This window comes from Mchenga conophoros, linkage group LG14 (genome assembly GCF_057382185.1).
Source record: "Mchenga conophoros isolate Kocher_MC1m ecotype Shallow Benthic linkage group LG14, M_conophoros_male_GT1.1, whole genome shotgun sequence".
NCBI classification, from domain to species: domain Eukaryota; kingdom Metazoa; phylum Chordata; class Actinopteri; order Cichliformes; family Cichlidae; genus Mchenga; species Mchenga conophoros.
The window spans coordinates 40,517,335-40,531,469 of record NC_140539.1 but is presented as its reverse complement, the minus strand read 5'-3'; the positions used below and the strand labels follow the sequence as shown (position 1 = coordinate 40,531,469).

At 44.2% G+C, this 14,135-nt stretch overlaps 1 protein-coding gene across 1 annotated transcript; it reads left to right on the top strand.

The window, feature by feature from the left end:
• The first annotated feature begins 6,650 nt into the window (after window positions 1–6,650).
• rpl35a (ribosomal protein L35a) lies at window positions 6,651–11,147 on the top strand. Its single transcript, XM_085244617.1, has 5 exons — window positions 6,651–6,715; window positions 7,556–7,600; window positions 8,947–9,099; window positions 9,182–9,326; window positions 11,066–11,147. Exons 2-5 carry the CDS (start codon window positions 7,590–7,592, stop codon window positions 11,087–11,089), a joined length of 333 nt encoding a protein of 110 aa, XP_085100743.1. The 5' UTR covers window positions 6,651–6,715; window positions 7,556–7,589; the 3' UTR covers window positions 11,090–11,147.
• Window positions 11,148–14,135: the final 2,988 nt, after the last annotated feature.

Here is a 14,135-nt window from a genome sequence, read left to right as displayed (position 1 = left end):
GGGGGGAGGGGGGGGGGGATTTCTTCTCCTGTCAGTGAAGTAAGCAAACAGCTGCTGTACTGTAATTTTATTTATAAAAGTTCGTCTTGACAACAGTGATCAAAGCAATACCTGCTCAGCGTCTCACTCCAACTGGAGCTCCAAAAGGCTCCAACTGCACAAACACAGTCAGGAGGTGCAGCTCAGGTGAAGCAGACTGCTAGCAGCTACAGCCGCTTGTGTCACCATCCACCTGTCAGGCAGAAGCCACACCCCTAATAATGCAAACAGGTGTCATGAAGGGGCCAGACCCTTTGTGTATCAGGCTGTAAACATGTGTGTGGGGCTGACTCACTGCTGCCTCTGCTGGACATTAGAGGAACTGCAGCACACATCCTGCCATCCTACAGTGGGCGTGGCCTCTGTGTACAGTGATGTCATGAATCTGAGCTGCTGCTGCTTCACTAACCGGAGGAGAAGACTGTGTTTATAATTTAAACTGTAAAGATGAGTAAAGGGGGCTGGTGCTGTGTTCAGGTGGCGTACGACATCAGCATGCTGACACTACACTAAACACTTGCTGAAGCCTCACTTTGTTTCTCAGTCACCTGAACAGAGCACAAGAGCACAACTTGAACAACCTGAATTATGACAAGTAGGCTGGGCCCCGCCCCCTGAACCACCTCCACCAATCAGCTCATCTTAACTGGACTCACCTGAGATCTGAGTGAACCTGATGGGGACAGGTGTGGTGGCTTAGAGGTTTCAGAAAGGTGATGGTGTACAGATGTTTTCTTCTTCAGGCGCTCGTCTTGTGGCAGCAGCGGGTCACGTGACGTGGGCGGCTGTTTTTCCACTTGTGTGTTTTTGCTGTTTCAGTCATAAAATAAATAGAATGTGGCTTTGATGCTTTTATTGTCTCAACACCGCACACAGGAAGTGGTGAAAAACATGTGGCCAAAAAACAAGAACACCATCAGCTGATTGTGTTCATACTGTAAATGTTTCCTATGTTTTCTGTTTTTCTCTCCTTGGTGGTTTTTGTTTCTGTGAATAAAGTAGAAATATTTGTCACAGGTGAACGTCACGTCTGCAGCTCTGTTCCCGGGTCAGGACGCTGCGACAGGAAGTGCAGTCTAATATAACGTAACACCGGTTTGTGACTGAAAGTATTCATGACTCCTCTGGAGAACAATAATCATGTTTCACGGTAGGATTTTGTGACATCTTTTCAAAGTATGTTTGGAAATCAACCAAGCGACAGCGTGTCACATCAGGGCTGTTTATGAAGAACAGTCTAACTTCACATTCTTTAATGACACGCAGTGTGTGCTCTCATTGATGCTGTGGTGTCCTGGAGTGAGGTGTTCTTAAACAGCGTGGTTTATTACAGGACGTGTGGCAGCGTCCTCACAGGAAGCCCTGAGGCCCCAGATAACATTGTGCTTTAAACTGTGTCATATCAGACGCAATAATCACACCTCCCAAATACTTGGCTCTGAATTTCGCATTTATTTAAATTCAGCTTTAAGCCTAAATCTTCAAACACTTTGGCGACAGTGGGAAGGAAAAACTCCCTTTTAACAGGAAAAAACATCCGGCAGAACCAGGCTCAGGGAGGGGCGGGGCCATCTGCTGTGATTGGTTGGGGTGAGAGAAGGAAGACAGGATAAAGACATGCTGTGGAAAAGAGACAGATTAATAACAGGTGAGAACAGAGAGGGCAGCATCATCAGCTCACTGGAAGGTTCAGAAGGTGGTCAGCTGGTAAGGAGCGACGGCCCAGCCCTGTTGTTGACGATGAAGGTCATCTGTTTAAGGAGTGAGCTGTTGATCAGTCTTCACGGATCAGTGGGCAGGTGTGTAACCTGAGCCTCAAACACCTGCTTCACTGTGAGATGAAGCAGAGCTTTAACGTCAGGCTGTTTGAGCCTCCACCAGTTATCTGGTAAAATGGCCATGTACCATCTGGTGGTGACCTGACTGCCAGCTCCATGGATCACTTTCGATGTCGAGGTCCATGTGAAACAGAGAGCTGATGATTTCTTTCCTCTGGTTGCAGGTATGCCCCAGGGACCTGTCCTAGGGCCCCTTCTTTTCATCCGCTTGGACACATTTTCGTAAATACAATATTCACTGTTTCACTGTTATGTTGATGACACCCAGCTTTATTTGTCCACTAAACCTGATTCTGCTCTCCCCCCGTCCTTCCTCACCCTCTGTTTAGCCAAACTAAATTCGCGGTTCTCTTACAATTTTCTCAAACTCAATAGTAACAAATCTGAGCTCCTCCTAGTCGGCACTAAACAAACGCTATTCACAACTAATAGCTTTTCTATTACAATCAATAACTCGCCGGTCTCCGTTTCCCCATTTGTGAAAAATCTGGGTGTCATCCTTGATAGCACTCTATCTTTTAACTCCCACGTCAATGACATCACTGCATATTTCCAACATTAATCGTCTCCGTCCTTTTCTCTCCCCATATGCCGCTGCCATTCTTGTTCATAGCCCGGTCACTTCCCGGATCGATTACAGCAATTCTCTTCTTTTTGGTCGTAGTCAAAAATCTGTCCATCATTATATTCCTCTAATATGTTTGATGGTTGTGTTGATCTGTGTGGGACTGGGGGGAGGGGGGGGGGGGGCGTTGTGGGGTTTTTTTCATATATATGTGTGTTTATTTACTTAGGAAAATGAAGAAAGGTTGATTGTATTTTGGTAACTGCAAGTACTGTTGTTTTCTTTTTTCAATAAAAAATATTTAAAAAAAAAAAAAAAAATCTGTCCATCAGCTTCAACGTGTCCAGAACTCTGCTGCTCGTATCATCACCAGGACTCCTTCTATGCACCACATCAGCTCTGCTCTGCAGCAGCTTCACTGGCTTCTGGTTAAATACCGCATCAATTTCAAGACACTTTTGTACACATTCAAGGCTACCCATCATCTCTCGCCTTCATACCTCTCTGACATGGTTCAGATCACCGTTCCTTCTCTGTGTCTCACATCCTCCTCCTCTCTTTCGCTTTCCATCCCTTCCCCCCCGGCTAGCCACCGTGGGGCGCAGGGCTTTCTGCTGCTCTGCCCCCCGTCTTTGGAACTCCCTCCCTCCTGAGATAAGAAACATCACTTCCCTCCCTCTTTTTAAGTCCAGACTCAAAACTCACCTGTTCACATTAGCCTATTACACATAATTTTTTCCATCCTGCTACTTTAATTTGTTTTATTTATTTGCTCAAAGTTTTATCCTTATTATTTTGTAAATTGTTATGTTTGTTGTTGTTATTGCTTGTGTACAGTGTCCTTGAGTGTTTTGAAAGGTGCTTTCTTAAATAAAATTTATTATTATTATTATTATTGTTATTATGATTATTTCAACTGTTCCAAACGCTCTTGTGATGAAAGAGTGGCCCTATGGTTTCCTCATTAATGAGTGTTTATTCATCATTATATGAAGATGCAAGAGCCAGGGATAGAAGCACATTTTACAAGACAACATAGGAGCAACTAGAAAGTGCATTTTCTGAAGAAACTGCAGTGTGAATGCTTGAATCTGAATGTATGAGCTGAAATGAATTAATTATTGAATATTAAGCTAAAAATGTTGAATGAGCTGGAAAATACAGAGTTTGATGTTCACACAGAAGAAGTTGGAAAATAGCTGAAAAGTTTTTAAATTTAAATTAGAAAAACCTAAGTAATGAGAAAATACATTTTCGAGTCAGAAAACATCTGAAAGAATATTAAAAGGTCATATTCTTTGAATCACTGAATGACTAAAATGTGATCCCTCCACTTGGATCCACACAGTTTAAAAAGTTTAAATGTCTGAGCTTTGAAAGACAAGATGTTGGAAAGAGAACAACGATGGCGACGTTTTGAGGGTAAAATGATGGCTGTAACACTGTGGACACAGCAGCAGTTGAAAGAGAAGTGTTTAAGATGAATCTTGGTACAGTGGCAGGCAGAGCTCGTTAAGCAGGCAGGTGTGAGCCTGGTTGCTATAGTGACCGCACCCAATGGCTCCATACACACGTACACAGACATGCACCTCACTTTTGCTGCTTAAAATGAACAGAAAAGTCAGGCCGAAACAAATCGTTCCCAAATGAAAAGTAAAAGTCGTATTGACAAAATTCTTTCACCGTGAGCGGCAGCAATGTCCAGTCTACCAGATTCTCAGTTGTCATGCCTGTGGAGTTTATTATATGGACGTGGTGACAGTGGAAAGACACCATGCTCTTCTGATTTTCAAACGAACCTTCTGAGCCATTTTAACATTAGAGTCTATGGAAGAGTTGGAGGGAGGAGGCTGTGCATTGGTGACATTTATGAAAGAACCATAACACCTAGGACAATAGTAAACACATTGGATGAAAGAGGACAGCGATGGATAAGTTTTGAGGGTAAAATCATACCTGTAGAGCAAACGCTGCGGACACAGCAGCAGTTTTAAAAAAGATTTTTTTGCTCCTCTCACTCTAGCAGTTGAGCTGTCTCACTCTAGCCCCAACATTCCGTCCCATACACACCCATTATAAACTCTGAAACGGGTGAAAAAACATCATGAAACTTAAACTAGAACTGAAGAAAAAGTATAATAGATATTGAAAAGATAAATACAAGTTGAATAGTTGAATCTCTTGGCTTCGTTTTAAAGTTTGAATGGTGGCTCTATGTCAATGTATGTGGAAGTAGTAGGAGTTGAAAAATAAGTAAGTTGAATGAGGGTTTGAAGGGTCTCCCCATTGAAATACATGGGAAATTTTTGTTGAATAAAGTTGAATAAAATTAAAAATATAAATGTTAAAAATGAGAAAAATAGAAGCAGTCATGTCCAAAAGAATAGGAATCTAATGGTGCTTGAATGGTTTTTCTAAGTTGAACAGTTTTGAAGGAGTTAGCGTCCAAAAAACTTACGGAAAAATAATAATAAAGATTCAAAGAACAATAGTGTGCTTTTCAAGCATTCACACTAATAAGAAGAAAAATATACATCATTGAAAACATCAAGAATACATAATGACGTCATCTTGTTGTTATGGCAACCTGAGTGTGTGTGTGGCGCCATCTTAGATGAAGACATGAGTGGAACCCCGAAGTGTGCTTTGATTGTAACAATGACATCAGGCTCCGCCCATGCACTACTGAACAAAACTAAGTATGAAAAGGAAAGGAAGAGCAAAACAGTGAAGGGTATATAAAAAGGTCAATATATACAAATAAAGTAAAGCAATAGTCAAACTACAAAAACATATTCCACACAACAGCATCTGCTGGGTAGGATTTAGTGTTGTGGAGGCTGTGAGACGGAAGCCAGGCCTCAGCCTGAGTTTCAGTGCTCTGGTGTCTCCTGCTGATAGCAGCAGGTGGAGCAGGTGGAGCAGGTGGTAGCTGGAGGTGAGGGCCGCTGCGTTCCTGAGGCAGCGGAGCCGTGCAGCTCTGCGTGCACACAGGGATGACAGCATTTCGTGCTGTTGCTGGGCAGCCAAAGGACATGAGCAGTTTTTGGGGAATGGTGTTTGTTCCTGGGGTGACATCAGATAAGACTCAATCCTGCTTCATAGTGCAGACCTCAGGTGTCTGCAGGTGAGACAGCTGATGGAGAAGGTCAGAGAAAACAGACTGTAATCAACGTTGGAGTTCTGGGTTAAACAGGTAACGCTGCCGTTCAGACCAATCACCACACAGTCACAGAGGCGTTTACCTGGGAGCAGGTGAGGCTCATTATCCTACAGCCAGCTGGAGACTTACCTGACAGGGTGGGATGGAGGGAGGTAATCCGCCCTCTTATTGATACAATAAAGTCAAATATTTGTATTTTAGTTCAATTTCATTTCAAATCACTTTTATTGCCAGATTACATGTGCAGGTACACTGATACAGCACATGTAAGTGAAATTCTTGTGTGCAAGCTTCACAAGCAAAAGAGGTGTGCAAAATACAAGAAACATAAGAGCAAGCGAAGTATAAGAATGGGAATCTGAGAATTCTAAGAATAAATATGTACAAATATAAGAGTGCAGGCGCGTTACTGAATATGTATATATACATATTTGTGTGTGCGTGTGTGTGTGTATATATATATATATATATATATATATATATATATAAAATTAAATAAAAATAAAATATACAGAGGTCAGCAGATGTTTACTGTGCAAAACAAGTGGCATTTATGTACAATATGGAGTGCATAATGTTGAAGTAAGTGAAGGTGAGGTGTCTATGAAGTGTTCAGCAGTCTGATGGCCTGATGGAAAAAGCTGTCTCCCAGTCTGCTGGTTCGGACCGGATACTGCAGAACCTCCTGCTTGATGGAAATAGTCTGAACAGTTTATGGCTGGGGTGACTGGATAGGTTACATTTGCTGCATGTGACGTCATTTGTTAGTTACCAGTTTTAGTTCTCACAAATCAAACATAAATGTTTGTTTATATTATCTTCAATAAAGCGCGTTAATGCGGTGGATTTTGAAAATTAACGTAAAAATATTACATTAACAAAGACAAAACATGAAGCCATAAACATGTATTAATATTATTATTAAAATGTGTGTTATGAAATTCTGTAAACGTGTTTTTAATTGTTTCCTTGATTACATTAAAATCTAAAAAGCGGGAAAATAAAACGAGCCTTTCTTTTCAGGCAGCTCCGCGGACACCTCTGTTTACACTAATTTCCCAGCATCCCTTTCGCCCTTCCTTTTCCTCCTTCTCTGCGGACGCGGTGCAGGTAAGAGTCAACATGTCCGCCGGCACATCCTTGAAAAATGCCCGTTAATCTGCGCGGTGGGCGGCTGATAGTCCCGAGGGGGGCCGGGGCAGGAGCCCCGGCGCTGCTCGGTCGGTCTGTGTCTGCGTTTGAGCCACTGATGGCGGAGATTCGCTCCGGATAGAGAAGCTAGCCTCGGCTAACGAAGCGCAGGGCCGCGGGTAACCGAGCGGCTTCCGAGCTGCGCGTGCCGGCTCCCGCACACGTGCGGTAAGGAAAGGGTGTGTGGGAGCCCCGATACTCGCGGCGGGCTGGAGCTCCCCCGGTAAACGGGCCAAACCAGAGGATCCACCGGCCGGAGCTGACTCGGATTTTCGTAGTTTCTCGTGAAACAATGAAACGGAAAGAGCCGAATGTTACGTGCTGTATGCAGGGAGCCATCGGTTATCGATCAGTGACGGGCTGACCGCAGAATCGCACGGGTTCTGAACGGGACTGTTTCTGTGACAACCTCAGACACTTTACTTGTGGTCCAAGATGCCTCTGAATAAGTCACGTGACTTTTTACCTGGTAGCGTGGCACGTGCTGTTCCCACATAAAGTGTTTCTTAAGAACAGTAAACGCATCCCAGGTTGGAGCACGCTCAGTCCTCCACCTGTGAGGTCATAGCTGACTAAACCTACAGTTATCAGGGCCTGGCACTAAAAACTCGTATTATTAGTTGCCATGGTGATGTGTCCTCCTCTGAAAACACAGCGGGTACAAAGTTGCGAGCTCAGGAAAACATGCTGGTTACCAGTGCCGTCAATCACGTGATGCTACAGTAGGTTTCAGGTGTTAATGTGACTGTTTCTGTGCAGGTGAACTCACCTGAAGAAGACCACAACGACCAAGATGCCTGGAAGGTGAGTGCCAATCATTTCACTCTGTGGTCACATGATGTATGTCTGTGTGAGCGATTTAACCTGCTGAAGTTCTGAAACAGGAGAGGGCAGACAGGTGTTGACAGGAAGTGAGTTAACTGTGAGTGCAGAGCGACTTCCTGTCTGCTCTTCAGTGATTCTGGGATGGGTTTAATAAAGTTTTATTCAAACAGGCCGTGATCTGTCAGAGACGCTGTTCCTCGCTGCAGAGACGCTGATGGTGATGATGTCATGGTTGGAGGTGCACAGATCAGGGCTCGCAAAATTGCTAGCCCAACGTCCCGGAGCTAGTGATATCTCCGGTCGGGCGACCAAAATCTATCTCAGCCCCGCCGAGTGTTTTAGGCAGAAAAAGTATGTGTGTCCATGTGTAAACGCAAAAAACGGAAGCCTGGCAGGGAACGAGTAGCAAAGATGGCACATAGTCGTGTAAACAGAGGGACAGTAACTATGTGTAACAGCAGCAGTGTTTCTGTCACTGTAGAAGTTCATCTCATGTGAACAGTAACGTCTCGCACACCTTTGATGTTGTGTGACTAAATCTCAGTTTTCCTCGTCGACACGTAAACACCTTAGAGTTGGGTCCTTGTTGCTATAGAAACAGTTGTGGGCGCTGTCAGTGGGTCGTTGCTGGTGATCTGTGGAGCGTACAGGGGAAGCAGGTGCAGGGTTACGACCTTCGATCCTCAGATCGGAGGAGAAGGGTGAAGTAACCACGGTGACATCAGCTGGTGGAGTGGGTCACGGTTTGGCTCTGATCAATAAGCACTGGAGTTCCTATTGGTTGTTTTGGGACCTTCTGCCGCTCACTTTAGTTCTATTGATCATTTGTGTCTGATTAGTGAGTTGATCACGTTGCACAGAACGCTGGCAGCAGATAAATCAATACTTGACGTCTATCAGTCCAGAGCGGCACAGGCCTCTGGGGGTCACATTCACCCGTGGCTCCTCCCACTCCAGCTTTTTGATGATGTTGATTCTGTCAGCTGTTTCTGGGCTGATTGATCAGTAATCAGACTGATCATTCTGCAGGTTTGATTTGCTTTAGATGTTTTAAGGTCTGTTAGAGAGATGCGGAGGGTAGCTCCGTCGTTGTGATTGATTTCCCGCCTCCTGTGTTTGGCGACTGTTTTGTGCAGTTTCTGTGTGTGTGATGGAAGGGTGAGCTCCACCAGCTGATGTCTGGGTGAAAAAGACACGCTGTGCTTTGACTTTGGTGAAACCTTTGGTCACGCTTGGGCTGGAGATGAGCAGCTCTTTCCATTGGTCAGATTTGGGGGCGTGTCAGCAGGTGGTGGTGACATGGTCTGACGCAGTCTCTCTTTCAGACTGTGGAGTAAGGCCATCTTTGCGGGCTACAAGCGCGGCCTGAGGAACCAGCGCGAGCACACGGCGCTGCTGAAGCTCGAGGGCTGCTACAGCCGGGACGAGGTCGACTTCTACCTCGGCAAACGCTGCGCCTACGTCTACAAGGCCAAGAAGTGAGCTGCCACACCGCCATCTTTCATTTACTGTTAAGGTTGGCGTGTTTCTAAGTGTGTGTGTGTGTGTGTGTGCACGCAGGAACACGGTGACGCCCGGCGGGAAGCCCAACAAGACCCGTGTGATCTGGGGGAAGGTGACCCGGGCACACGGAAGCAGCGGGATGGTGCGAGCAAAGTTCAGCAGCAACCTGCCGGCCAAAGCCATTGGACACAGAGTCAGAGTGGTGAGTCACATGACCTGATCAGCTGGGGTTACAACCTCGCAGACGTCTTGGCTGCCGTGGCGTTTCTGTGTTCACTGCTTCCTATCATGCCATCAGATCGTTTCCAATACGCTTCAGGAGTAAAAGTGTTCGTGCGAACTTTGACCTGCTCTGGCTCAGAGCGCTACCTGAGTGCGCTCAGTCTTTAAATTTGATTTATTCACCATGAAGCCACAGCTGGAGGCGTCATTTACAGGTTCTTTTTTATAACGTGAAATCAATATGACGAGACTGAGGGGTGTGGCTTCAGACAGCAGCATTGAGGAAGCTTATCAATATTTGAATAAATGAATAAACTCAAGCAAGACGAGAGGCTGAGTAACGTTTGCACATCATTCTGTCAGATAAACTCAGATTAGAGCATGTTCATCAGACTGACAGCCCGCTCCACCCGGCTGCTGCTGTTGGTGTACAGCTGTGAGAATAGAAAGTCTTTATCCGGTCGTTCAGTCTGACGTCACTAGCCGTGTCTGGGTCTAAACTCCGCTGCAGGTCCATATATCAAACATCACTGTGGCATTACTGAGAGTTAAAAACTGTCTAAAGTCTTTCATCTTTAATAAAATGATCAGCGTTCTGCTCTACCAGGTGTAACAACTGAGTTTAACATCCAGGCATCCATGAAAACGGAATTTATGACATTTAACGGAGTTAGAAGTTAGCAGGGAGTTAGCTCGCTAGCTTCTATCTAAATACAATATAGCATGTCCTGACTGCGGGGTTTTGGAAACAAATTCAAACGTACAGCTTTCTTATCACTTCCAGCATAAATGAAGACAGAAAACTAAACAGCAGTGACGTTTGTAGGGTTACTGAAGTTGGGCTAGCTGGTATATAATGATGTGCTACGTGACCGCTAGCGACACAGCTATGTTAGCATAATATAAACAAGCTAACTTTTTTTCCACTCGATAAAAGTTACCGTGAGTGTTCTCGGTGGTCAGGAACAAATGTAATCGCATGGCAGGATGCTGTAAAAGGACCAAACTTCAGCCAGGAGAACAACTGAGATAATCCATCCACAATACGAGGTTAGTCATTCATATACTGCTGCATGGGCTGGGCTGTAGTTACATCCTAAGGTTTTAAAAACTGAGCTTAAATAAATGATTAGCGGTAATAAAAGCCGAGGGAGGTCAACAGGGATCACTGACTGTTTTAGGAGCTTTTTGAGATCAAATAGAAGAAAATACAAAACATTAAACATGTTAACAACACAAAAGCCATATTAAACGCAGACTACTTTAGACCCGGAAGTAGGATTCGTCGCGTCATCACTGAACAACTGGATAGGTACTATACAGATTTACAGTGAGATACAGACCGGGGGGGGGTCTGCAGCTCTGAGCAGTATTTAGAAAAAAGTACCAAGAGAAAAAATGCTGCTGAGCGCAGATCTGATGACTCTGATTGACCATATTATTTTGCAGAAATGGCGTTCAGTCATTCGGAGTCACATCTAGAGGTCTCACCTGTCACAGGTGTTTGCTCACAGTGTGACACGCGCATTCGTACCACCGTCGCCATATCTTCCACCTCGCTCGCCGCACTGATGCTCTGAAGGCGTCTCAGGTCTTCTCGCCGCTTACTTCTTCTGTGGTTTCTCCTCCTGTGTGCATTTCCTGTGTGGTAGTTGTATTGTGAAGTTCATTTCCTGTGCGTGGTTTTATTGTGACAGTGTACTTCCTCTTTGTGTGCAGATGCTGTATCCTTCCCGGGTGTGAGGCGGAGATGGCAGCGACTCTTTGTTTGTACAGAAACAATAAAGTGATCAATAATCTGGTCAGACTCCCGCTTTGTGTTTCTCTCACACACACAGCCTTCATCTACAGGAGTCTCTCACTCTTCTTCTGACTGCAGGGGGCAGCAAAGCATTCGGAGAGGTCTTTTAAAGCAGCGGTCCCCAACCCCCGGGCCTCGGACCGGTAGCGGTCCGTGAGTCGTTTGGTACCGGGCCGCGAGAGTTGAGGCTCAGGTGTGAAATGTATAGTTTTCAGGGTTTTTATCGGTTTTCAGTGTCATTTTGTTATCGTTTTTATCGTTAACTCTGTTTTCCTGGGTCTTTCCACGTGTGTTATGAATAAATCATCTTTTTTTTCGGTACCGGTACTAGTTTTATTTTCTTGTATTTATCCGCGACACCTTAAAGGAAAATATTGTCGGGCATAAACCGGTCCGTGGGGCAAAAAAGGTTGGAGACCGCTGATTTAAAGGGTGTGTTATGTCCAGAGTTTAGGCTGTCAGGTTGTCAGGACAACGGTGATGATTGGTGGGGATTCAGGTGTGGGTGGTGCAGCACAATGAAGTTTGGAATCGACTCCAGGTGTAAGTGTTATACAGTGTTGGGAAGGTTACTTTTAAAATGTATTCCATTACAGAATACAGAATACATGCCCCAAAATGTATTCTGTAACTTATTCCGTTACGTTACTCAATGACAGTAACGTATTCTGAATACTTTGGATTACTTAATATATTATCATGCTTTTTACAACAACGTGAATGTACTATTGCTGTGTGATTTATTACTGTTACTGAAGGTCCGCGACTCCGAACTGTAGTAAAGGGACCTCTGACTAATACGGCGGGGTCCCTGTCGGCTCGTAGCTGAAAAATAGCTTTACTTTGTTGTGTGGGTCAACTTTTCTTGCGAGAGACAGAGAGAGGCGTTGAAAGGCTGCTCCAACGAAACTTATTGTTTTCAGAGGAAAACAGGAACACGGTGTACAGTCGAGTCTTAATAGCTTACTTACAACTGGGCTCGTCAGGCTCTCTTCTTGGCTGCAGTGGTTATTATTATATTTATATGCTTCCAGCTCCCGTTTTTCCTCGATGACAACTCGTACCTTTCCACTCCCCTTTTTTCTCCCTCCTCGCGCTCACAGACACATAACGTGTATGGCAGTCCATTCTCCCTGCAGCACGGACTACACTGCCCATGATGCTACATTCTTTAGAGCTATGCTTGTAGCATTCTGCCTGTTAGCTTAGCACAACAACGAAAAGGCGCTCTCTCACCCAGGAAACACACAGTCGCAGAGAGAGAGAGAGCGTCGCCCTGTAACCATGGCAACTGTAACGCTGCCGCCTGGAACAACAGCACGTAGCTGTCAAACAAAACCCAAACAGTCCTGACCCGCGACAAAATGAAACAGGAAAGTACCGCAGTGTAATCCATTTATTTCAACAAAGTAACTGTATTCTGAATACCACCTTTTTAAACGGTAACTGTAACAGAATACAGTTACTCATATTTTGTATTCTAAATACGTAACGGCGGTGCATGTATTCCGTTACTCCCCAACACTGCTGTTATATAACCGGACTGTATATGAAGCACCTAAAGTGAGCGTGCTCAGAATGATTGGTCCAGCTGTCACATGGTTTTCTTTTTATTAATTAATGTAACAAGTACAACAATGGCAGCATTTTCAAAGACTTTTTTGCAACTTGAGGTAACAGCAGAACAGCCTGTATTTCAATATGTAAAGTAATATAAACATAAGTAATTAAAGAAATTAATTAAATTAAAAGACAGAATTCTAACCTCTGTGTCTTCTAAAGGTTTTAGTGCAGCTCCACAGCGTGTTTTTTGTCAGGCACAGTTCTTTGTGAATAGTGAAAAAGGTTGGCTTTGTTTTCAGAAATCAACATTTGTGAATGAAGAATTTACACATAATTATCACATTTAAGACATTTTCAAGTTTCTTTTCTTAGAGATGCAAAAATAATATAATTTTTAGAAAAATCAAGTAAGTTTGGAATCTTTGGGCAAAGCCTGTAGTGCACGTAGTCCCACAGGGCTTTACAGTAAATACATCTGTAAGATTCAATGTTCCCGTCACAGAAAGAACAGGAGTTATTATAAAGAGCAGAACGACATGTGAGAGATCCATCGGAAGAATCAGAATACTTTATTGATCCATAGGGGAAATTGTGTTGGTTACATGCTCCAGTACAAACACTAACAAAGGCAGACAATACAAAAAGAAATAGCACAGTATGTATGTATGTATATATGTATATATATATATATGTATGTATATATACATACAGTGGGGCAAAAAAGTATTTAGTCAGCCACCGATTGTGCAAGTTCCCCCACTTAAAATGATGACAGAGGTCAGTAATTTGCACCAGAGGTACACTTCAACTGTGAGAGACAGAATGTGAAAAAAAATCCATGAATCCACATGGTAGGATTTGTAAAGAATTTATTCGTAAATCAGGGTGGAAAATAAGTATTTGGTCACCTCAAACAAGGAAAATCTCTGGCTCTCACAGACCTGTAACGTCTTCTGTAAGAAGCTTTTCTGTCCCCCACTCGTTACCTGTATGAATGGCACCTGTTTGAACTCATCATCTGTATAAAAGACACCTGTCCACAGCCTCAAACAGTCAGACTCCAAACTCCGCCATGGCCAAGACCAAAGAGCTTTCGAAGGACACCAGGAAAAGTATTGTAGACCTGCACCAGACTGGGAAGAGTGAATCTACAATAGGCAAGCAGCTTGGTGTGAAAAAATCAACTGTGGGAGCAATCATCAGAAAATGGAAGACATACAAGACCACTGATAATCTCCCTCGATCTGGGGCTCCACGCAAGATCTCATCCCGTGGGGTCAAAATGATCATGAGAACGGTGAGCAAAGATCCCAGAACCACACGGGGGGACCTGGTGAATGACCTGCAGAGAGCTGGAACCAAAGTAACAAAGGTCACCATCAGTAACACACTACAACGGCAGGGAATCAAATCCCGCAGTGCCAG